At 41.8% G+C, this 25,958-nt stretch overlaps 1 protein-coding gene across 3 annotated transcripts in view; it reads left to right on the top strand.

Annotated features, from left to right (window-relative positions):
• kcnn1a (potassium intermediate/small conductance calcium-activated channel, subfamily N, member 1a) overlaps positions 1-25,958 on the top strand; it is a 70,279-nt gene that overhangs the window by 26,643 nt on the left and 17,678 nt on the right. For 2 of the 3 annotated variants that reach the window (XM_026312591.1, XM_026312593.1), the window contains exons 2-4: positions 20,330-20,803; positions 24,150-24,245; positions 24,623-25,041. In XM_026312591.1, the coding sequence (XP_026168376.1) occupies positions 20,330-20,803; positions 24,150-24,245; positions 24,623-25,041 (989 nt within the window). Of the gene's footprint in view, positions 1-17,364; positions 17,449-20,329; positions 20,804-24,149; positions 24,246-24,622; positions 25,042-25,958 lie in introns of those variants that run through there. The other variant, XM_026312592.1, reaches the window with a different exon arrangement.

Here is a 25,958-nt window from a genome sequence, read left to right as displayed (position 1 = left end):
GGAGCATGCAACAGCAGCGAGGGCAGTGGCTCATGCACACCGACTGCAGGCTCTGCATGCAGCACCCTATTCTAAATATTTCTGCCTGGTAATATAAAACCAAGCATATTCTGTTGAATTATTTAATACCAGACTGCAAGGCTCAGGCCGCATGGCATGAGGTAATCGCTACACCTTTATTTTCTGCTTTTTCTTCTATAGGTCAACAAGTGGAAATGTGCTTTGTAAATATGCACTAAGAGCGTGCTTGTTACTCTTCTCGTGATTTTTAAATCAGTGACACTTTATGGACAGCCAAGTGGAATCGGTCAGAAGTGATCATAAACTACAGTGGAGGTTGGGATGTATGTGGGCAGAGCACATTGTTTGACAGGCCTATGGATCTGTTTGGGTGACGTAGCAGTAAAAGTGATTTCTGATTATTCAGGGTGGTTATAGCAGCATTGACAGAGTCCATCTACTGGGTCCACAGTAGATTAAGATGATCGACCATGTGAGCAGGATTGAAGCGCCTTTCTACGCCTCGATAGTTCTGTTCTTGTAATGTCATCCTTAAGGAGTGATCGATCCGCTGCAACTTGTGCGCATAGCAGGCAATGGACCGATATTCAGTCGAAGGCGGCGTTTTGGCTGTACAGTGACGTTTTAAGGCAGGTCCTGGTCAAACCTACCAATGATACAAGTCGGTCCTATTCTGCTGGGACTGATCGCAATGAACGAGTGTCGGAGCTCTGCACGGCAAAGGAGCAACCACAGTGAGACGAGGCGATCAAGGGGATGCGGCATCGGTACGCGGGAGCTGTCCATCAGCACCAGCTCCCCGACGAAAAGCAAGGAAGCAGCAAGCAGAGCCGAAACCCAGTCGCTCCTGTTTTCAGCCTGCCGCCCCCGCCCTCTTCTCACCACCGAGACCGCACTTCGACCACCGCCGCTCACCGCCAGAGCCTCCAGGAGCTCCCCTGTCTGAGCCAGCCCTCTCGGAGACCTGTACATAGCGGAGATCCGCTACCTCTGGCGAGCTACGACACCGCCCAGCGACCTTCACACCGAGGCAGTGAACCCAACACCGGGCAGCCGGCGCACCTGCAGCAGGATCCCTGGGCCCCGGCCGGCTCACAGCAGCAGCCGCCGCCGCAGTCGGAGAAGCAGCCTGTTTTTCCCAGCTGCCACTGCAGTTTTTCCGATCAGGAGGCGAGCCTTTCTCAAAATCAGCACCATCCTGTCGATCCTCTCCCACCGCAGCCCTCCCCACCGTTTCCGCCGCCTATACCGCCGCCACCAACATCGTCCTCCTCCTCTCTGCTGTTTTCCCGGGAATCTAAAAGAGGTGATCGTCTCCGACGGAGTGCCAATAATTACCAACAGGCAAGCATCGTGGAACGCTGCAGGGGAGGAGGAGGAGCAGGAGGGCACCGAGACCACAGGCAGTTGTTGCAGCAACAGCAGCAACAGCAGCAGCAACAGCATCAACAGCATCAACAGCACAGTCATTTAAGACTCCAACAGAGGGACCCCTCCCCTGAAGGAATCCGTGCAAACTCTCAGAAAGGGCGCTCTTTAAATGTATGTGAGTCAACCGAGGCTAACAGGAGAGCATTCGAGTCTCAGACTCAGGACCTGCAGCAGCAACAGATCCCACAATTACGAGCGCAGCAACAGTTTCTGGTGGGGAGCAGCTTGCCTATCAACTACTGCGCCAGCGCCTCAGGAGAGCTATGTAGGACTCACCAGGCTCCACTGCTGCAACAGCAAGAGCAGCAACAGCAGCAGCAGCAGCAGCAGCAGCAGCAGCAACAGCAACAGCAGCAGCAGAAACAGCAGCAGCAGCAACAGCAACAGCAGCAGCAGCAGCAGCAAGGCGCACTGGGGCTCTGTCCCCAGCGTCCGCAGCACTGTGAACAAGACCGCAATAAGTCTGGCAGGATCACCGTGCAAGGCGATCAGGCGCAGCTACACAGCCGCGACTCCCGCGTAACCCCCCCGGTAACACAACAGGCGTACGCGGGGAACTCGTCTGCGACTGGCAGCAACTGCAGCAAAGACAGCCCCAACTACGGCTCGAGCTATCACCTGTGGCCAGAGAGCCCGCATAAAGGAGAGGAGAGGATACGCATCGACCTCCAAAAGGTAGATCCCCCCCGTTTTCTCATGGTTTTCTAGCAGCATCTGAGTAAATGAACCTGGAACGACAAAAACAAACTGGCCTTAACGTTTTCAATGACCACGCCTGTCATATGATTTTGATAGAGCACATTAGCCTATGTGTATGGTGTGCGCGCGCGTAAATGTGTGTGTGTGTGTGTGTGTGTGTATCGTCATTCAGTGTTTCCAGCTTTTCCAAAAAGCACACATGTAACACAGTGCATGACATTTCTTATCTAACCTGCTCAGCTATTTGATTCGTTCGGTCGCGCACGCACGCACGCACGCACGCGCGCGCACACACACACACACACACACACACACACACACACATAGAGGCAGGCGCGCACACACCTGTTCCATGTTGCGGTGTTGTTTTGCCTAGCACGCTGAAAATATATTCTAATGACGCTCCCCAGCAGCTGAATTAGAAACAAAGCGTCTGTTGTTTCTACAGAACAGAGGGGTGTCTGAGCAGGGGAATTTTTTATATTTTTTTTTTGGCTTCCAGACACCGTTTCTGACAAAATGGTTAGCTTTATATCTTTAGGCCTTTACCTACCGTGGTGAGCAGCTGCTGCCTGGTGTCCAGCATGTTTCCAAACTCACTTTATACACTAGTATGTGTTCTATTCTGCTCTTGGAGAGCTGACTTGCACCGAAAAGACCAACACTGTCGATTTGTTCTCAGATTTTCATAATATGTGTGTATTAAATGTAGAGATAAAGACACTGTGGCAATAAAAAAAAAACAGAAGACTTATTACACCCCTACAGATCCATACAAGAAAGGTAAGAGGATAGGTGTGTGACAGATTACAGGTGACAACATGCATAGGAACATCTTCAGGACACAATGTCAAGCAAGGGTTGTAAAATAAGTTCAAATAACCCTGTAGACTATGAAATCATAGGTTAAGTTAACAAGTGGACGTAAATAGGAAATTGTGTGGGTTTGTGTCAACATGTATGTGTTAATGAAACGAGGAGCAAGGAAGACGAGGCTGTGCTTGGAGACAATGCAGTTTGACTCAGATGAAGATGATGTAAAATTTCTTTCAAATCATCAAAAGACGTTGCTTAGGTGATTAACTCCACTCATCCTTATTGTATGTTATGGAAAACCAACATTAAGTGATGTGGGTTCTGTAGATGTTGGTTTTGCTACAGTTTAGAAAGATAACATAGGCCGAGCGAAATCAAACAGCAGTGTGTTAAAATACATTGTTGTTCATCGTAGATGATTTTGTTTATGTTCCAAACACCACTAGTCATAATTAGTGTACATGTCAACATGAACGTGTGAACAGATTTTCATTTTTTGGTTGTGAAAGTTATTTTTTATTTTTAAAATAACCAGTTTAGTTGTTACTTTTTCCTTCCCCATCATTTACTCAGGGAGAGGTTTTTATATAGCCAGATAGAGAGAGAAAAGGACAGGAGACACCAATGAGGGTGCAGCATCTAAGTAAGAGCACCAGACTGCTCTTTAAAATGCTACAGCTGTTTTCTGGGGCCGAGCTGGCACAAGTAGCTAAAGGTGGTACATTGAACCACCTTGACACGACTGTTCTGAGCTTGGCTGGGTTTTGGAGCATCAGCAGATCTGTGAAATGACCAAAGGACTGAAGGGAAAGGAAACTTACAAAAAGTTACTACAAAAAGTAACCACAAATAATAATCAATTTATTACAGTATGTTATGACATTAGAATGTCATAATATTATTAAGCTATATAAGTGACTGAAAGCCTGTATTGTAGTGGAAAATGTCATTATAGGAATCGGTTAAATCATAAAAAAATGCAAGTGAGCTTTTATTGTTTAAGACAACTGGGGGCTTCCACAAGCTGTATACTCGGTACTGCATCATAATCAGATATAGAGTTACTGATTTGTCTTTTCCAAACTGATCTGGTGGCTAAGGTGAAATTAAAAGCTATAAATGATCTAATTTGTCAATATGAAGCAGGATACCATAATATTCTTAGATATTATAGCAGTAAAAAGTAGCCATTGAAAGTCTCCAAGATCTCCAGGATGTTTTACTACTAAAATGATAAATATATGAATTTTGTTTTGTAATGATCTTCCCCCTTTAGCATTTAATTCCCATATTATTCTTTTATATGTTACTCTGCTGTTACATAATCCTGTTTCAATCATGAAACTGCAAATCTGTAAGGGGGGAAAAATGCTTACAAGTGCTCCCACGACAGATTCTGCCTAAGTATCAAACCTTTTCCACTCTCTCAGATCTCACCACGCCGAGTATTTTGATACAAGCGAGACATGCTTATCTATTCATGGATATTTGTGGGATCGTGGTTACATCTTATTGACTCGGTCGTAATGAGACAGCCCCTACTGATGCTTCCATCTGAAATCCCTTAAACAAAACACTTGTGACAGAACAAGCCTGATAGAGTGTATACAATTACAGTATCCCACAGCATACGCTGAAACTCAATAGCTAACCCACTGAACTGGAGGCAGGTAGTACGATATTGTGTCCTGCCTCAGTAACATTGTGCTTTGAAAGGTGCATTGCTGCTTCCATTGTGATAGGCTGTGTAAGTACTCTAATGCCTGCCACTTACTGCTATGGTGATATCCCCTGCAGGGACACTGTAGCACATCAACACTGGTGGATTTACTCTTGTTCAACAAGGCTGATTTTTAAGGACAAACTGACGTCGTGTTTAGCAGAACAACTTTGATCAATCATCTGATCACAGTTTGTCAAAGTTGATCCCATCCTTGGCCAGAAATGAACTGACTTTTTCTCAACTCTGAATAAAACTCTGACTGAAATGCTTGCGAAGTCTAAAGTTAGGATGCTCCAGTAGTAAAAAAAAAACGCAGCTTCACTTTTAAGCCCGCTTACTTCCATCTCATAATGCAGGTGATTTGTGGGATCTGAAGTCTGATAAATCCTTCCTGGTGGATCGTGGGGAAGAAAATGGACCAGTATTTTAGTGCTGCAGCTGACCAGTGTTTTCAGTATTCATCTGTTGATTAGTTCTACAAATAAAGGATCAGTTTCACACTTTGGAAACATTTGCTTTTTTCCAAGTGTTAGAAAACTTGAAATGATGAAATATCAGTTTATTTAGATCATCATATTAACTCTCAAGGGAAAATAATGTAACATCCATCCTTACATGATATTTTCTGGTGGTTTTTGTTAAACCAACCATTTAAAAACCACAAAATGTTCAATTTTTAGTAGTGAAGTTAAGAGAAAAGGGGCAAACCCTTATCCGAGACACCTTTATCAGACACTGTTTGGCTTTTCTCCTTGATAAATGATGATTAAAAAATAATTATCAGAACCGTTGATAATAAAAACTCATTGTTTAATTGGTCAAATTATTTATCAACAAAGTCATTTCAGCACTACAGACTGAAAAGAACAACTTTGTAGGCATGACACAATAATAAAATACTATGTCTAATCAGCTTTACTGGAGTGTTTCACAGTTACTATATTGATTAATCTGCTGATTTATTTCTTTTTTGACAAATCAATCATTTGGCCCATATGATAACAGAGCAAAACTCTAATAATATTATCCTAAACATATGTTGGTTTAATTTTGTCCAATGAAATAAGTCAAATCTCCCAAAATAAACGATCACATAAGACATAGAAGAACAAATCTTTATTATTTGTACTCTTCAGTTCTTGCAGACAAGCTGGAACTTCTGGAACTTTATTTTGGTTTGTTATTTTTTCCTTAAATAATGAGTGAAAACTATTTTGCGCTTCATGTCCATGGCTCTTCATGGCTCCAACAGCTGGTGACCCTAGATGTTCCAGGATATGTGGTAGATAATGGATGGATGTTCACTATTTATACCCAATACAACACTGTTTCATAGTTCAGCAAGAATAAAGCAACGTTAGAAACCAAATCAGAGTTTAAAGAACAAAAACATTTCTAGTCTCAGTCGATCTCTCTCTTTTCCTGTCTCATCACCTGTATTTGTTGTGTGCCCTGGGCCTGTGAGTTGCTCTGCTGTGACTGTAAGTATGCGTGTGTGTGTGTCAGCCCACCTTTCTAGAGAACATAAGGTTGTATGTGTCACTGCAGAATGGATGGCTTCAAAGAGGAGGGGAGCTATTACATTAAACCCTTTTGTGCATCTCCTGCCAAACTGCAGCCCAACACGTGTATAATCACCCCATATGATCTAAGAAAGGTCAACACAGCATTTATCAAAGTGGCACTTCAAACCAACTTAGTGCCTCTCTGACGCTGTCTGGAGGATTCAGCATGGTCGTGTTTAGTGGCTGTTTGTGCGTAAAAGCTTGGAAAAGTAGAAAGTGAATGAGTTGCAGTTTCCTAGAAAACAAGTCAAATACAAACTAACAAATATTTATAGTTTTGCTGCTTTCATTCACGTAAAACCTCTTCAGTGTTCCACCTTTCTCCCTTTTACAGTTTTTCCTATAGCTGTGAGATCATCCATTTAGAGTAAATCCTTCCAGAGCACTCTCCCCTTGTCTAAATTAAGCAAAATGCTGAGGTAGCCTACACTGGGCTGCCGGCTCTCTTTAAAAAGTACTTTATATCTTATCAGTCGTTTGTTTGCTTTGGCTTTGGGATAACGCTGAGGTAATGTTGAATGCTGAACCTCGGAACAATTGATGTCGACAGATCGGCTCACGGTGGTACGATTAATTTTGCGGTCCAACGCAAGGAGAAACACTGTGTTGATTTAAACTTTCTCTATCGGTCATCTCTGCGCTCGTTGCCGCATGAGCGTCCGTTTGTTGTTCCCTCATTAGTCGTCCATGTTTCCACTGCCTTCTGCATGCGAGTGTGAATAAGCGCGGCCAACACCTTGAAAGTAAACACGTCCCGCTGCACAATTAAATGTCAGACAATGGGCAGATCCGAGTTCACATCCTCGGTGTATGACGCAGGAGTGGCGCTGCTGGAGATCTCTGATAAAGCGCACAATTGAAGGTGTGAGCGGTGGGAACCTCTAAGTCTCGGCTGCAGCTGTGTAACACACAGGCAGTAAGTACAAACGTGAAGCTCTTTTAATAATTGATTGCTGTGTTTTTTTGCTGTTTTCCTGTTTTGTCCGCTGTGTTTAAAGTGCTGCGCCGCGCGCTCCTGCTCGGAAATAGACTTGTGTTGCCGAGTGTTGCCATGGAGAGATCACCTTGGTGCTGTGCAGCGGGCTCTCTTGAGTTTGGTCAAGGAGTCATGTGCAGAACAAGATTATATTTGGATTTACGATTCATTTCACACACATATGGTACGGGCCTGCTGCACAGGTTCACGCACGCACACACAAACACCGACATTAGGCGACTGTAAGTGGTGTTCACGTAGTTCTCCACTTAATATAGTTCACTTGCTTTGCGTTTCATTTGAGTGAGCCTGCACAAGGAGAAGGGTATTGAATTACTTGCAGTCCAGTTGAATACAAAGAGTGGAAAGAAAGTGTGTTGGGGGTTTCCTCATCGCTGCTTATACTTACTCACAGCATGGCAGATGTTTTCCCTCCGCCAGCAGTCAATGCAATGTGTAACTTGACTATTCGACCTCTCATGATGCCTTGCTTTTCTAAAGTGTGTTGTAATGTACAATATCTTTTTTTTTTTTTTTTTAAAAACTCTGCAGCATGCCAAGTTATCCCCCCAGGCTCTGGCTTAACAAATGACCGCAGTTCATTTATATGGCAATTCCCTTGAGATCCTAGCCAGGGGGTGCCAGACATATAATGTATCACTGCAATGCATATGCTTTATGGCTAATTAGGTTATTGATCTGAGGCTGTTCCTGCGTTAGGGCATGATCACAACACAGAAGAGTATAAAAGTATGAGTAATGCAGCTGTAAGCAAATATTTGTCATTCATTACAGTGCAGGGGAGACTCATGTACAATGATGGCTTCTCAATATAGCCTGTGTCTGTGTGCACAAGGCATTACTCACATTGTCGGGACCCACACTTACTTTACTTGTGGGGACATGGTTTTCGTTATGGGGACCAGCATCCAGCCATCAAATCAGGTCATTAAATTTAGTGGTCACCTGGTTCAAGGTTAGGGTTAAAGCTCCAGAGTCAATAGAAAGTGATAGAAACCAGATTGTGTGAATGTTTGTGTAGCTGCATGCATGTGTCTTTCCACATGTTTTATAGTATTGTAATATAGTCGAGGCGTGAGCTTATTGAGCTGTCTCAGTACTGCCTGCTGGCTGTATCCAAATGTTTGTTAAACACAGTGTTTGGTAGGGGTGCAGAGTGCAGTAACGAGATGTGAGGGATGTGTGATTTCATCATACTTTGCTCACACAATCGAATAACGCTTCGCTTGCAGCCTGCCCTTGAAAATGCAAGTTTGGAAAGCCTCTACAGCCATTGTGAAATTCCATATGGAGGGTGTTTGCTTTGTGTGGTGGCTTATATGCTCTTGTTGTCTGTCTATCATCATGACTTTCCTGCTCTGCCTGTGTGTGCTCATTAGCTATTTTTTTTCTTCTTTCAGGACTTTAAGCCCCCAGGTTAGATTTTGACTGCTGATCCCACTGAGCTACCGCACTACTTAATTTACAGCACTTGATACACAACCTTTCCTCCTTAAAACTCAGTCTCAGCCTCCTCTGGCCATTGATAAATATTCAGTGTAGAACTAAAAGCCTTAGCTGATCTGCATCCAGTCAGATCTACCCAGCCTTCAGCAGTTTATAGAAACTCTGAGTAGCATTTGATGCCTTCATATAAGCAAAGAAATGTTTCTATGTGAATTAAAAAAATGTCCATCCTATAATCAGGAGACCCCTCTGTATGTGTGTACTATATGTGTGTCTAATCTATGCAAATTACTGTGTGAGTCCATTGCTATTGCCAGCTATAGAGGCTCCTCTCCAACAAGCTCTAAAAAAGGAAATGTAACATGAGTGAATGAATGAAGCTCCTCTAGTTCAGCTTTGTCAGCCCCCCTCAAGGTTTTGCTACCTTAGATCACCTGGCTGGAGAAAGTAAAACAGTTTGTGTGGACAACAGCAGTAGTGTCAGCTGAGGGTCTGCTGAGGTTGACTAAAGGCAGTGTAAGCTGCAGAAATAAAAAAAAGCATCTGTTCCAAAGGCCCTTTTTTTTGGTGTGTGTGTTCTGCTTTGGGTGTTTTGTGTATTTTTGCACATTTTTCATTGTTCGCTTGTACCTGTGTGTGTATGTGTGAGGGGAAAGAGAGCGACTGAGTGAGTGAGTGGGAGGAAAGCTTTAGTATATCATTATCATGTGCACGCCACAGGCTTGTCTTCAGATGGTAAAGGTCACATTATCTCTATTGCAGTTTCTAGTCATGCGGAAGACGCTCCTCTTTAGGAAACCTCCACTGTGTCACTGCACTGTCGTCTTCTCCAAGTACGACCTCCTCTTTGAGTCACAGCATCTGGGCTTCGTGCTTAATTATGCATCTGCAGTCGAGTTTACAGAGAGGGTGAACTTGGTGGTAATGGGTGCGCGTGTGTTCCCAGTATGGAAGTATTGGTTTTATAACAATATATGAATTGTGCTTTCATTTATCAGATTTGGTTTTATGAGTCATCATGTCATGCTGACCCCAGGAAACTGTAGTGCGCCTCTCCCTCTGTTTTTCTTTATTGTATGTTGGTGGTTTCTATGGTGTGTGGCTCTCTGTGTATAGTAGATTGCATACAACGGCTCCATTACAGCATTACAGGCCTCCCTCTGACTGTTAACCTCTTAATGAGCCAGCACTCTTGCACCCCCCCCCCCCCCCGCCCTGCCCCCATCACTGCCATTTTCTCTTTAACCCTTTCTCCGAACAAAGCTGCCTCCCATGTCACTCCCCTCTCTTTCTTTCAGAGTCCATTTTCGATCACTCGTTTGTGCTCCCCAGCCACCTCTTCTTCTCTGGCAGACTGAAAGAAAAGCTTTTTTTAAATAGAATCAATTTACACTAAAGAGCCCAGGGGGTATTAGAAAACTGCAGCACTTAATTTCATAACCAAAAAAAAAAAAAAAAAAAAAAAAAAAAAAAAATCACAGAGGGAAACTGTAGCTTGAGGCTGTTAGTACAATTCCCAGAACTTTTATCATATAAGATGTAATAGACTAGTTGCATGAAAGACAGCTACTCCTGACTGTAGTACAGTGTCTGTTCATGGTTTACAAGGTTACTCGCATCGCAGTAAAGTACAGTAAGTGTATATATATGTGTGTGTGTGTGTGTGTGTGTGTGTGTGTGTGTGTGTGTGTGTGTGTGTGTGTGTGTGTGTGTGTGTGTGTGTGTGTGTGTGTTACATTTTCTCTGAAATCTTCTCTGGGTGAATGTGCTCCTCTTCCTGCTGGCCTCTTTCACTTTACCAGAGAAAAAAGGAGGGTTAGATCCAGATAAGGATATTCAATTAGCCTGAGTCAGTGGAAGAGCATTGCACCAGTCAGAACAGGCTGTATCAGGTTGACATACCGTCTTTTAGAATGAAGGAGCAATCACACCTGAAATCTATTCATTTCATCTTGTCACAATTTCAGTAAATTTCCCATTGGAATGTCAAACATTTACTGTCTGCTTCAGTAGAGGTCATTTTTTCTCTTCTCTCGCAACAAGGTTTTATTATAGAGAGGAAAATATCTAGGATGTGGGAAATAAAGCAGAATGTTGTTCAGAATAACGCAGGCGGAGAACTTGGTCAATTCATTTTTTATTTGTGTTTATTATTCCACAGAAAACCACACACAAGCACAAAACCTATTAAGGTTTTTCATTGCTAATTAAAATTGAGATATTCTCCTTAAAACAATGGTGAGAATTCACTTTGACCCTGAAATGCAAAAAAATAATTATTCCAATGCCCCATCACTCTCTCTTTCTCTTCCCCTTGTCCTTTAGCTTCTCCTGTTGGCATGTGTCCTCCCCTCATCATAAATCTGAAGCGGGATGTTTCCAGGGAACTCTCCAGTCAATCTTTACTGAGTTTGTTGCAGTATCGATCTGTCCTGTGCTATAGGTTGTCCTGGCTTCTCTCTCAGCTATTGATGTTTTTGCCATGGGGGAAAGAAAGAAACTGCCTCAGCCTGAATTTACAGAGAGCTCATTTTAAAATGACTTACAATCACCTCACAATGAAAATAAAAGTTGTCAGATGGTGCCATTCATGCATCGCTACCATTGTTGAGTCTCACAATAGTGACTGCAGTTTGATGAGAGGTAAAGATGGTGGGATTTCATTGTGGGTTATGGGGCACTTATAGGACATCATCTCTGCGGGGAATCTATGGCCACTGCTCGCGTTGGGATGTGAAATAGCCGCCAGGGGAATAGTCACATAATGAAGATTGTTTGGTCCACATAGACTAAGTTACGGTTCCAGCTTTTGTGGTTTGGTGTGTTGGGGGTTGTGAGTGTGTCTGGTTGTGACCACATGCATTACTGGCCAGGTTTGAAAAAAATGTTAAAAAGGTCATGGCTTTGGTCATAAATCACACTTGTTCTTGCATGATGTTACATAAAGTTACTCTCCTACACACACTACTCTGCCCTCTTACATACACAATCATAGACACTATTGTCTCCAACACATAACTGTACTCATAACATAAAAGAGTGGCCAATTATACATGTGAATGACAGTGGAGGGTATGTATATGTACACTGAAGTGGTTACAATTATACTCTCCCATACTGTTTGTCACACCTTTTCACAGGTTTTTGTCCTCACACACACAGCTGCGCTCTTTACCAGTACAATTTCTCACAGAAACAGTGATCCTCTCCATAATAGGCTATCTCTCACACACACACACACACACACACACACACACACACACACGCTGTTGTAGTATCTCATCTATACACTACTATATTTTCACATATACTGTCATTCTCACACACTCACATTCTGTTGCACATACTGTACACTATCACAGTGGCTTGCATTGAATACTACAGTACTAATTCATGTACAAATCTATTATACTAGTGTTACAGTTAATCGAAATACAGACAATATCTCACAAATATTCTATTGTGGTGGGTGTTGGAGTGTATATGTCTTTAACACTGGTGGCTTTGATTTGAATCCTTATTTAATGTTCCTTACTACAAGGTTTAGCTACTTTAATGTAACCAAATTGTACTGCTCTATACTTAACATAAAGCATTTAGTATTTTAATATTTAAGAGGAAAATACCACTGTTTAAACCTTAATCGCACTGTGAACATTTGTACAGATATGCCGAAACTAAGAATTCTGCATATACTTTGTTCTGTATGAACATATCTCCAAGAAATTTGGCAGTAAACACTTTCTTTCCAAAGCCTCATATGTGGGCAGCCTGACATGTCTCTCAAAAGCATATCCAGCAAATGCTAATTATTTAATATTTATCTTATTTATTTTATATATGCACAATTATTTGGAGAAATGATGTTTAATGTTCATTTGAAAAGTGTTATATGTCAGTCACATTAGGATGATTAGGCCAAGATGTTTTCCAAATGAGTGTGAGAGTAAGTATGATTTCTGCTATGAACCTCCTCTCATACGTCAGTGTGTGTGTGGGAATGTGTCAAGGACTGTGCCTGCCTTTTTATGAGGGGGTTATCAGCACAAATCTGGCATCAATTAAGCAATCAGCCATAATGGGAGTCTATGGAGTCGAATGGGGCAATACTGTTGATTAGCAAAATAAAGAGGATGCTTTAGGGAGCTGATTAGTGCTGTGCTGAAATGCTCTTCCAGTCCCATTTCCATCTGTAACCTCAAACTTGAAGCAGTGGGTTTTATGAAGGTGTCCACACATCCATCCATCCATCCATCCATCCATTTTCTATACCCGCTTTTCCTGGCTCAGGGTCACGGGGATCTGCTGGAGCCTATCCCAGCTCTCTCTCGGGTGGAAGGCAGGGGTGCACCCTGGACAGGTCACCAGTCCATCGCAGTGTCCACACATCATCATCATCAATAGAATAGCAGATGTGAGATATAATCTATAATAGACTTGTAAAATAATTTAATGAAGAATGATGATGAAGTACGGGTTTATATTTTCAACAAAAAATACTTTCATCAATACAAATTTTTAGAATCAAAGAATTTTCTGGGGAAAAATAAAATATGTGAAAATGACATTAAATAAATAAAATAAATGATGGAATAAATGTACTTCTCTTCCTATTGGTATTCTGCATAGTAGTAGTGTTGTTGTTATTGATAAATAATAGACAGCAGCTGTACATTTAAATCCATTTTAACTAAAGTGGTTGTTTGGTTCATTCAGTTTTTCTGAAAATTGAAACCTGTTCATGTTCATACATTGGAGTTTTGCCTATAAAACTCTTCTATGCATACATACAACTATCGCTGTTGTGTTATTTATGAGCGGTTTGTGCCATTACTGAGTGCAGACAAACTTACTGAGCTTTGAGTGGCACTGCTGGCCATTTTCCAAGTCATAAGTCTTTGTCTGGGTAACTGTCTTTGGTTAAATGACAACTTTCCCGAATAATCTGCATTAGTGAGTACTGCAGATGCAGAGGGTGGGGACTTCCAAATCTAATTATTCATGGGCAACTTCTTGAGATAAAAGTATCATCTTCCATGATATATGGCCATGTATTTCATGGATATCAGAAATACAAAACGAAGTGTAGGGTTGACACACTTTTCTCTCGCTGAGGAGGTGGTTGCACAGTTTGAAAACCTCTGTTATAAGTCTAACAGGACACCTAAATCTACCATTAGCACATGTCAAGTGGTTCAGTTTTATTTGCAGTGGAGTGTTGGTTCATTCTGCGTGTCAGAGGTTGGTGGGCAGCTACAGTAATTAGGGGATCTGAGACACACATCACCAATATCAAGGTTCAGGTTATTAACCATTTTCAGCCCATCCTTTATAGCCCTGATCTATAAATCAGGTTTCTAACAACCCCCACCTTAATTTGACTGGAAATTAAAATTGTCCCCAGTGAAGGAGTGTGTGTCCCACAGGGAAAGTAGCTCCCCTCCTCCATAGTTCTAGCCCCGATCTCCCCAGGACCTAGTTTAATAGGAGACACACTCACATGCAGTAACTTTGTTGAGGCTTCATTATAATGGGATTGTGTGTCTGTTTAACACAATGTGTTATTAGTCCTAACAATAACACGTACCCAGAGGCATGGACCTGTGTCTTCATGCTCCATGGAGGCTTTGGCTTGTTTTGGGCTACTTGTTTTTTTTTCTTTAATTCTTCTTTGAAGGATGAAGAAAGAGGACAAGCTGAGCTTTTGTTTCCAACCATCATCGGTTTACCCACAGTTTGTGTGGAAAGTCGATGTTCAAACAGTGATGTTGACAGAGAATTAAAGGTGATATTTTTTTAATTTGACACCACACATGTACAGTAGCAGCTGTATGCAGCCCTAACCCGGCATGTATCATTTAGTTGTTTTGAAAGCAGATGTTTTTATTTTTTAATCTAGCTCATAGTTTTTTCTTCTGTTTTATTATTAGTGTGTGTAATTACAGCCATATCATGATTTAGATGATTCATGAATGCAATCTGTGCGTGATGCCAACACTAAACAGCAAAAGAATCTAATCTTTTTCTCTGATTTAATACTATTGTCCCATATTTTAAGTCTAGTTGTTTGCCTCAGTATAAGATATAACATCCCTGAACCTACTGCAGTGCTGGACTTGTCACAATTTATTGTGTAAATTTTATTGTTGCATTTTGTTCTACTTGGGTTTTCACCTTGGGAACAATTTTTAATATAAAAGACACTACTGGTCGAGGTGGTGGTCATAAAAGATTTTTTAATTAATATTTTTACAGTTAGAGTAGTATTCCTTTGTATAGAAAGATAATTGTATAGTGAGGTAACACATATGAAACAGCTAGCATTTTGGTTTTCATTACAACAACTGAAATAGAAAAACAAAAACGAGAGTTATAATTTACCTAAAAAAGAAAACACATTTGCTAATTCACAATAGCAAAAAACGCTGTGAAACAAACACTGCACTTTTTTTTTTAAAATCAATCAAAAGATTCTATTTTTGACTCATACTGTATCTTTAATATTGCAAATGCAGCACTGTTTTCGCTATCATTATGCATATGTTTGTAAAATCTAATCTAAACTAATGGCAGGTATCATTTCATTGAAAATAAGTCAAAGAACTGTATATTTTTCTATAACACAACCAGGTAAAAGCAACTTTGAAGCTACTAAAGGGCTCATTGGAAAATAAAAAGTAACACACAGTTTGAGTGAAAACATAAATCACATCAAGTCTCATGTCACAGCAACATAAGAACAGTATGTGTAGCATGCATGACGTGAGATGTTTCTGATATCTGCAGCTGCACAGCTTCTAATAGGTCATGGTTTCTATTGGGTCAGTCTCGTCCCACGACGACACACGAGCTGCTCACTTCGGTACATATCATGCCGTTGTCCGTACACTTACTGACTGTACCAGACATGTGAAGTCAGTGTGAGAATATTCTGTGAAAAGTATCGGCTGCCTCTTCAATCTCTAGGATCCTCGTGTCTTCATGAAGCACTTATAATCGCTTCAACTTATCCCACAGAAGCAGACATTATTTAACCACAGACATCCCTACAGAGATATAAAGACATGAAGTATATGGTGATAAGATTCAGCACACACACACACACTCCTTTCTACTCCTGTGAGGAAATAGTATTTTACTTAGATAAAGGTGACACATTTTTATTTACGGTGTTATTCCTAAGACATGATATAAATATCTGTGCTATTCACATTTGAACATTTGGTGCGCTAACAAGATTCCGCATTAAATATAGTTTGTTTCCATCACCACAGCACACGGAGAGACCTGAAGGAGGATTTTCCTCTATGAATGCAGGTCTGCAGCCTGTGGATTTCCTCTGTCTTTACCTGCGCTGAGTAATGATCCCCATGCTGGTCAGGGATGGACCGAGGAGCCGTGCTGCCTGCTGGCCTGTCACAGAAATGTGACAGCATCTAGTGTGCAGGGACAAACTGGAGAGTGTAGCCTGCAGCTCTCAATCACTCCGGGGGCTGGCAGAGACACCCACAGGGAGCTGTCCTCCCTCTCTTTCATTTATCTTTTCTTCACTCCTCTATCTTTCATGTTGCCTCCATTTCTAGATCTCTGCCTTATTTTGACACTTTCCCCCTCCCTTTTCTCTTTAGTGATCGTCCTTTTATGTTAGCCTCATCAGTATCCGTCCCCTGTTCACAGATTTTGCACATACACGTGGATCTTCTCAAACAATTCCTCCTTGTGCTTGTTTCACTGCTGCACGCTGTCTGCGTTAGTATCCGACCTAATCCAGTTCCTGGCTCAGCTTGTTCAACTAGCACACACGTCCACCCACCCACACACACATAATTAAACAGACTGGCACCCACATGCTCAAACTCACACACACACACACACACAAAATTGAACACATTTGATTCTCTAATGCACAATTCCATTTTTAGGGTATAAAAGCAAATTTTCTATTAGATTTGAGCTGGCTGAGGAGAGAGACAGTAAGAGAGAGCAGAGTGAGGTGGAGACTCGCCTTCATTTAAACTGTTCTGCACTGAGGCTTTTCAATTTGATTATGAGGCTCCATTTCATAAAGCTTGGGTGCTGCGTGCCATTCAGAATGAAATTGAGCCGTTGGTCGGCTGGACAGGCCTTCCCGTGTCTCCTCTGTGGGGGCATCAGGGGCAGCGCTGGCCCACTGTGTCCTTCAGCTGCAGTGGCTAAGTCTGGTTGCTGAGGAAATTCACAAAGTGTAGGAGCTTGTGTAGTCGGCTAAGTGGGCAGGAGTATAGAGGTGATTGAGTGCTTTGAGGTTTTCAAATGGTATATGAGGACTCCTGCTGCAACGTCTGTGTAGGATTCTTCACTTTTACAGAGGTAAACATTTTAATATTTTGTAAATTGAGTTTTGTTTCTCTCCCCTTATAACTGCAGTGATGTTCTCTCGTTCATTTGGCGTCTTATCCACTAAATCTTTCTTTGATGTGTAGAAGTGCAGAAACATGTGAGTCAGTGTTCACACAAACGGACTGGTGGACATGGGCCCATACTTGGGTCAATACTGGCCTGGTTTGGTGATGAATGATCACCAGAAACAAGTAACTAAAGCTGGGGATGTAACAGCAGCCCTGCAGAACCGGTACCCATCATTAATCCTGTTCATTTATGTTACTGGAGCAACACTTCCTGCAATGTTCTCCTTTTCCATCTCAGACTCCTGTTTTGTCCTGTGGGTGCTGAAACATGGCTACATGTCCTGATTTATCATCACATAATAGGTCAGTGGAAACCAAAATTGGGGGCTTCATTTTTTAATGTTTCTTGGTAACAATATATATTTTCTGCTTTTTATCTGTGAATCCACACACTGAACCTACACAAGCAATATTTGGGTGTATTATGTTATTTGACTTGCTGTGGTCTTGTATCTTGTGCCATACATCCTGGTTTACAGTCATTTGTGAAATGTAAATATGAAACTTAAAATTGCTCAACAGCACTCACATAAAAGGGATGAGTGTCAGAAAAGTCACTATTAAGGAACGATAAGAAATGGTCCTAAGCTGTGTTGGAGCATGTTATTAAAAAGAAATGGGTCAGTTTGATGATGATCTGACAAAGATCTGTCGGATGCCTTTAACTTTAGCGTGTAGAAGAGCAGGTTGGCCATTAGTTGTACAATTTGAGCAATATACTGCTTCCCAAATGGCTTCTGGCATGGATGGATGTGTACAAGGGACAAATTTAAGCCGTTTAATTAAAACTTTTGTAAAATTAGTGTTAGTCTATGTAATAAAAGGCTTCAGTTGAAAGTAGTTTCTAATGCTATACTAGTACAATGCTGTGGTAAGATAATAGTAAGATATACAATAACAATATGCTCATTTCCTATAAATGTACAAAAAAAATATAAACAATCTAAAAATCATGCACAACCTTTGTTTGAAGTAGTTGTCTTGGATTTTTCTGATATTGTAGTCCAGGACTCATATTTGCATATCAAGCATCTCAGAACTGAAAATACTCCAGATTCAGGGCAGGACTTTTTTCTTTCTACATAAAAGAAGGAAACTCTCTTCTCAGAATGAACGACATCATGTTGTGACACTAAAAACCAAAGGGATTTTGATATTTTGTAGTTTCTTGGTACAGTTTTGTTGAAGATTCAACAGTCAAGAGACTAAGAGATCTACTGTAGTTCCTAATGCTGGCAAAATCCAGCTATTTATGCACTGATAAAAACTTTTAAGTGCGTGCATTGATTAACCAACATCATTTCACACCATTTTTGTCAAGTCTGTGCACATCTTTGTTTCCCAGTGATAATTTTGATATTGATCTGTCATATTTATAAGCTATCCGTGATCCTGGGATGTCACCACTGTCATCAAAACTTTTATTTTGCGGTGAAACAATTAAATATGTAGGAATACTTGTTAGTAAGTAAATTGCAAGAATTCAGACGGGGGAAAATCAGTCATAAAACACTTTAATCCACTCACATCTTGAAGAAACATGTTCTTTATTTAGTTTAACTGGAACCGACTTACCTAAATGCAGCACTCCCTGTTGTGTGTTTATCCTCCTTTAAAGCACAACATCTGGACCACTACAGGCATATCAGCATCTATTTATACAGTATTTCCTGTCATTCAAACCAAAAGTTCACTCACTGCACAGTCTTCAGAAATGTAGAGGGGTCCTAATGGCACAGATTAAAAAGCAATTTAATACAGAAAATGGGATTAGAAACACTATGGGCTCCACTAATCCTTAACCTTTAGTTCTGTTCTCATGGAGCCACAATATGCGCAAAGCGATAGCATCACAGGACCAAAGTTAGTAAATTTCCATTAGGGCCGACCTTCTTTATTCCCACCAGCACATTTAAAAGCATTAGGCATGCTTTGTCAAGGCCAACAAAAAAGGCCAGTAGTGCAATCACACACCCCCCAACTTGTTTTGGAAAAGGCACTGTTCCATGTGAAGTTTTCATAACTCATTATAATAATCTACCCAGTCCCTGAAGGGCAGGGGATAGACAGGAAGACAGACACTTCTGGGGTGACTGCTCTACAGCCTCTGCCTGTGTAACCCGGACAGAAACACACACTGCCAAGAAAAGCTGAAACGACAGACGACTGGATGTACAATATTCACAGTACTGGGTTAGAAAACATAAACATGACGTGATTTAAATGTATTAAAAGGTGTTTAAAAAACCTTTAAGGAATCCTCTCCTATCTCATTGCACCTAGACAGGACAAAATATACAATTTATTGGTTGAACATTATCTTTATATGCTAAATATGCAAGTGTTAAGCAATTTGTCCTTAAGTTCCTTTTAACCTCAGCTGACACATGCAGGACAGTATCATTTGAGTTTTAAAAAAAAAAAGCTTTCTTTTGTTTTTCCTCTTGAAATACTGGGAATCTCACATTTGTTCTCGGTGGCACACCAGATTTCCATGTTTTCTCCTTCTGGGCTCTCTTTTGGGACGACCGCTGCTCATCTCTGCAGGGGAAGAGCGTTTCTCTGACAGGGAACAGGGTCACGTCGAGCATTAATTATTTAGATCTAAATTTGTGCAGTGCAACGATTCAATTTTCTGCTCTTTGTAGGGTCCACCATTGGTTATGTGCTTTTATTTATACATCAAACTCCATCTATTATTTATCTGTTTTTGAGCCATCCAAATGTGATGCTATTTTCTTAAAGGAAATGCTGGTACACATGAAACATGCTGTCAAATAAAGGGAGGTCTTGACTGTTGTGGTTTAACTATAGATAAATAGCAGGTTTTTGTCCTCACACACACACACACACACACACACACACAGAGTCTCCAACTACTCTTAATAAGCAATAACCACACTGGAAGAACAATACCTTGGGTTTTAGGGCCTGTTGATCTCTGGGAGTGGCACTGAGCTCTAAATCTGTCTGCTTTTCTAATCAAAACCGTTTTGCAAGATCCTTCCCTCTCTTTGCTCTCTCCAGAGCCACGGAGATGAAACTCCCACATCAGAGATCTATTTAAAGTCCAAACCTCTGTGTGTGTGTGTGTGTCTGTGTGTCTTCAGCCTACTGTTGACAGTTTTTACTCTCTTCTTGTTGTCAGAAAAGTGTATTTATACTTATCTCTTCCTGTTCTCAGGCCACTACTGAGCAGAAGAAGCTGAGCCATGCTGGATCCAAGCCCTCCCTCTCCGAGAGCAGCGGCCGACTCCCTCAGATAGCCATGAACACCTGCAAGTACAATGGCGGAGTGGTGAGACCACTAGTGGGCAGCCTGGCGTCCTCGTCGCGCCGCAACCTCGCGGAGCTCGACTCGGAGACGCAGCCCTTGCAGACTCTGCACAGCTCCGGTCTGGAGGTGGTGGTGTCCAAGGGCAACGGCGGCGAAGACCACAGCAAGGCGTCCAACGAGAGCCTGGTCCGGGAGGGCAGCCGGCGCGGCGGCGGCAGGGCGCCGCAGAAGAAGAACAGGGACATTGGCTACAAGCTCGGCCACAGGAGGGCGCTGTTTGAGAAGCGGAAGCGGCTCAGCGACTACGCGCTCATCTTTGGGATGTTTGGGATCGTCGTCATGGTGACAGAGACGGAGCTGTCATGGGGGGTTTACACTAAGGTAGGGTGTGTGATGCATGAGTGGGAGAGTGTGTGTGTTGTCACAGCCATTGTTAATCTTTGAGTTGTGTGGGGTTGGCAGCTGTCGGGTTTATGAAGAGCGATTATTAGCAGAGACACTGACATACATTATCTAACAAAGGTGTTGGGAATGCTGCTCAAAGACAAATAAAAAGCACTAATAAGCCCGGATCAGAGCTCACATTTTGGCTTTTTAAAGGTTTCTCTTCAATAATTCAGTGACTCTTGGTCTCGTGTTGACAATGTTCAATATTGGCATCAGGCTATATGGCTGTCACTGCCTTTAAAGCCTAAAACCACTGGCTCACAGCAGGAGAGGATGGAGAGAGGAACATATCTCAGATGGAGATGGAGACGTTGATAGGAGTTAAAATGGGAATGAAGTTGCAGATCCTCCAGACTGGCTGTGGGACCAAATGGCACACACACTTAGCAGGCAGTTTGGATTTAGGGTCATGGTGACCAGGCCTCAGCTAATCAGGTCTGCTGTCTTTGTTTATTTTTTTTTATGGAAGTAAATCATTTACTCAGAGCAGCTCCTAAAACCATTTTACTCCTTTAAAATTGCCATCCATTGTACAAGGTCACAGAACAGGTGTCCTTCATCTCTGGAAACAAGACCATATTTCAATCAGTACAATCTGCGTGGAGACTGAACTGGACTCATGGCTTTATCGATCTCCTCTAATTGTTTAATCCCATTTCAAACTGTGTGAATTTAAGCTTAATTCATCACTTTAGCTCACAGACTTATGTTTTTGTTTTTTTCTGGACGGGTGTTAAGGATGAAGAGCAGGTTCATAAATGTGGAACATATATGGGCGGTACAAACAAAACAAGTTAAAAAGCACTGAAACACACCACCAGGAGATCCACTGGCAAAAGAAAGACATTATCATGAAATGTTTTAATATGTCTGAGCTGTCTGAGAATGAGCCAAAGTTTCTCCTGATCTTTATGCAGGTTTGATCATTGGTGCCAAAGACATGAAAGATTATAATTGTGTTTTATTAGCTAAAAGTGCAATGTGGAAAAGCTGAAAGATTCAGTATGATCTAGTGGTGCGATTGCTTAATTGGTTTGTGCAGTCACGAAAAGTCTGTGATAAGTAATCTTTAAAGGTGGAGAAAAACTGAAAAGAATCAGGCTTAACTACAACTAGGACACAGGTTTTTTTTTATAATGCAGAGTTAGTTTTATAGGTGGGTGGTGGCAGTGCTACAGTCATTCTTTGCTTGCAAACCACCAAAGAATAAGAGTTTCATTCTCCTTCCAGAAAAGCACATCGTATCGCGTCCCACTGCAAGGAAAGGGGCTTCCAGCATGTCTAATTACATTTAAGATGAATATTTTGTCATCTTTATTTTACTGTCACTGTTACATTATTATTGCACAATGCTGCAGCTGGGAAAAGGGGCCATTTTTAAAGTCCTGCAGCTTTCAAGGATGTCTTGACAGCCTACGTTTAAAACCGTGCAAAAGAGCTTTTATTCATCACCTGCACTGTCAAAAATGTTGCATGTCTGCTGACATCTAAAATGTCTGGGCAACGATTTTGCTATCTAGTTGTCATCAGGTTTAATCTGTGCAAGTGATTCAAATGTTGAGGGCTAAAATGTACAAACCACCAGTAAGATGGGTTCTGTTCAAAAGGGATTAATTGTTCCCAGTTGTTTCGGATTTTTTAAAATGTAATTAATTTAATTTATAGTTAATCTCTCTCTCTCTCTCTCTCTCTCTCTCTCTCTCTCTCTCTCTCTCTGTGTGTGCGTGTGTGCGTGCGTGCGTGCGTGCGTGCGTGCGTGTGTGTCTTCCTAGCTGTCTGTCTTGACAATATACTTAGTCAGTGTGGTAATCTATAGGATGATTTATGAGGTTTTAAGATAGTCAATAGGTTTTTCTGTTACTGTTACTGAGTGGGGTGGAGTTCATTCATCAAGCTGACCTAAGCTAAAATGGTAGTGATCTCCTATCTCTGAGTGGTATGACCCCCCCGATACACACACACACACACACACACACACACACACACACACACCAGACAAGTAGCATGTGCTGCTGATGGTCCGTTTTCCGTCTCATGTCACAGCACAGAGCACACACTCGAGGCTCAGCCACGATTTTCTGAGCCCTGAAGGAGTGAAACACGTTAAGAGGCAGTGAGCATTGGGACTCAAAACTCCTTGAACCTCTGGCAGGTGGATTAATTGGTTTACTCAATGTTATTTCACCAGGGACTTCTCAAAACAATTTGAGACATTAGAACGTCTTGAGAACGTGTTGCTGACCTGAGGGCCAAAGCAATCTAGTTGATAGCTAAAAATACATTTTGTAATATGGACCACCGAAGGACAGACTAATAGTGAGCAGCTCTCACTGACATCACGCTGATGATCACGAGTGATGTTTCCAGTTCTTGTCTTCGTTATTCATTTGTCATTGCAATACCGACAACCCTAAAATCATTAGCCTGCTGCAGAGCAGCATTTTTACACATTGGCTGTTGAATTTATTTATCAAATGGCCTTGTGCAATTACAGACAGGAGGACTTGAGTTGTACAGGTTTGCACTTCAAAGATCTATGGCCCCCCAATGTGCATGCACACACACACAGGCGCTCACACACAACACTGCAGCACTATCATCTACAGTAGCTTGCCGATTTATCCCCAGCAATGCTCACTAACCCCCACCCTCCCCCTGCTAATGCTAGCCTTGCCTTTTCTGTACCTACCATTAAATAGAAAGTCCCCCTGTTAGTGTTGGGCCTTGATTAATTGGTAGTTTAGCTGGTCGGGAACAGTGTCCATAGATAATATCAGGCTGCACCTACACCTGCAGCTGCATTGTTTAGCAACATCCTGACTCTGCTGTTTGTGTGTAAAACCCCATTATCTGGCCTCAGTTAGACTTTTAAACTAATAAGCTCTGTGTGTGTGTGTGTTTGTGTGATTCCTTCTGTGTGTGTCTAGCTATAGTGCTTTTGTGCACATGTAGTTACAGTATGTCAGTGCGTATGTTTATTTGGGGACATGTATAGTGCTTATCTTTTTAAAGGTAGCTGATAAGAAACGTTGATTTAAAGTAAATAATCCCAGCTTTGACTTGAATTCCACTTATTTTGCTGAACTACCTCATTTCACCTTGTTGCTACTGTATGTAGTAATATACAATTCAGAAATCATTGGTGATAAGTCATTATTGCAATCATTCTTATATATAAGATGAAATTGTAATAAGAAAGTGTGAATTATTTTTAGTTATTTTAGTCTGACATGGCTACTTCTAATATTTTTTTTCTATCTATCTTTTTCTCTCACCATAGGAATCTTCATACTCATTTGCACTGAAATGCCTTATCAGCCTTTCCACTGTTATATTGCTCGGTCTTATAATAATGTACCATGCCCGGGAAATCCAGGTGAGTCCATCACAGAGAAAATAATGAATAAAATAATTATTCATTACGTGCGGTGATAATGATGACAGCCACAGTTCATTTCTACTGATAATAATAAATGTGTTTATGATAAATGTTGTATGTATTGTAAATAAAAAAGGAGTGTTTGCATGTAAATATATTTATTTAATTGATCATTATAACACTGTGATACTAATAATAATAAGTTTGTAGCCAAATATTACTTGTCTCACAACTTTGTAACTCGGAGTTTGGAATGACAGATACATTGAAGGTCTGTTGGGCTGTAGATGATATAAAAATGAGAAACGGCAAACTAAAAAGGAATGTGTGGAAGATAATACTAACACAAGTACTTGGTGTTTGTTTTCCTTCAGTTGTTTATGGTCGACAATGGTGCGGACGATTGGAGGATAGCCATGACTTATGAGCGGATCTTCTTCATCGTGCTGGAGCTGCTGGTGTGTGCCATCCATCCCATCCCGGGCCAGTACGTGTTCACATGGACAGCACGGCTGGCCTTTACCTACACGCCGTCGGTGGCCGACGCTGACGTGGACATCATCCTCTCCATCCCCATGTTCCTGAGGCTCTACCTGATCGGCAGGGTCATGTTACTCCACAGCAAGCTGTTCACGGATGCTTCGTCTCGCAGCATCGGCGCCCTCAACAAGATCAACTTCAACACACGCTTTGTCATGAAGACCCTCATGACCATCTGTCCAGGAACTGTTCTGCTGGTGTTCAGTATATCCTCCTGGATCATTGCTGCATGGACTGTGCGCGTCTGTGAGAGGTAAACTCAGGGCTGTGAATAATGGATGTTGCTCAGGACAAATTGACAAACAAAATGGCTGATGCACAATCACACGTTGTGGATTGGTAGATACCTTTCCTACCTTCACTCTCGTCTCTGTTTTGTCCCACGCTTCTCAGTGTTACCTTGTTTTCCGTCGCTCATCTGCACTGGTCCACACAAATGTGTCAAATCACTAGGATAGATCACATGTTAATACACATGTGTACAGGAAGGCACACAGAGATACGCCCCCCCATACTACTCCACTGCCTGATTGTTTAGAAACACCCTGACATACGTTTCGTTAGCTCAGCAATCGCTCCACGAATCCCCACTCCTTGTTTTTATTGCTATTTTAGATAACTCGTCCATAATTCATGAGTGTCTAATTGTTTGTTTGCTGAATGGTTTGTTTTGGTAATGCGGAGCACCCCCCAGGATCCCCTAACCCGTTTTCTCCCCAAAACTGCGCATCGGGCTTTGTCTCAAGGGGGCAGCAACGATTTCCACTGAAAATGAAAGAGGCAGGGTGAAATGAAGAGCTTTTTTTTCTTTTACATTTTGCATTTGCATAGGGAAATGAGACGTTAATACCAGCTTTGATGTTTTAAAATCATTTTTGCATAGTTGGAGTGGAAGAGGGACGGGTGGAGAGTGAGAGATCTATAGCTGCTGTTCTTGTCAGACCCAATATGATACTGTACAGGTTCCTCGTTGTAAAAGTTAAGCATCGACTCAGAGGAATTCTTTGCTTTTGGTCTTTCAACCAGGCCCTGTTTTCAGATGCTCAGTTTCCTCCTGCAGCTCATCTCACCTGCTTTTACTAAGTACCTTCCCTCCCTGCCGCTAACTCTACTCTTAACTCCCCCCACGTATTAACACCTGTCACTAACCACTTACTGTCCCACGCCCAA

The sequence above is a fragment of the Mastacembelus armatus genome, chromosome 17 (genome assembly GCF_900324485.2).
Source record: "Mastacembelus armatus chromosome 17, fMasArm1.2, whole genome shotgun sequence".
In the NCBI taxonomy this organism is placed as follows: Eukaryota; Metazoa; Chordata; class Actinopteri; order Synbranchiformes; family Mastacembelidae; genus Mastacembelus; species Mastacembelus armatus.
Note: the sequence above shows the minus strand (reverse complement) of the source record. Positions and strands in the feature narration are given on the sequence as shown.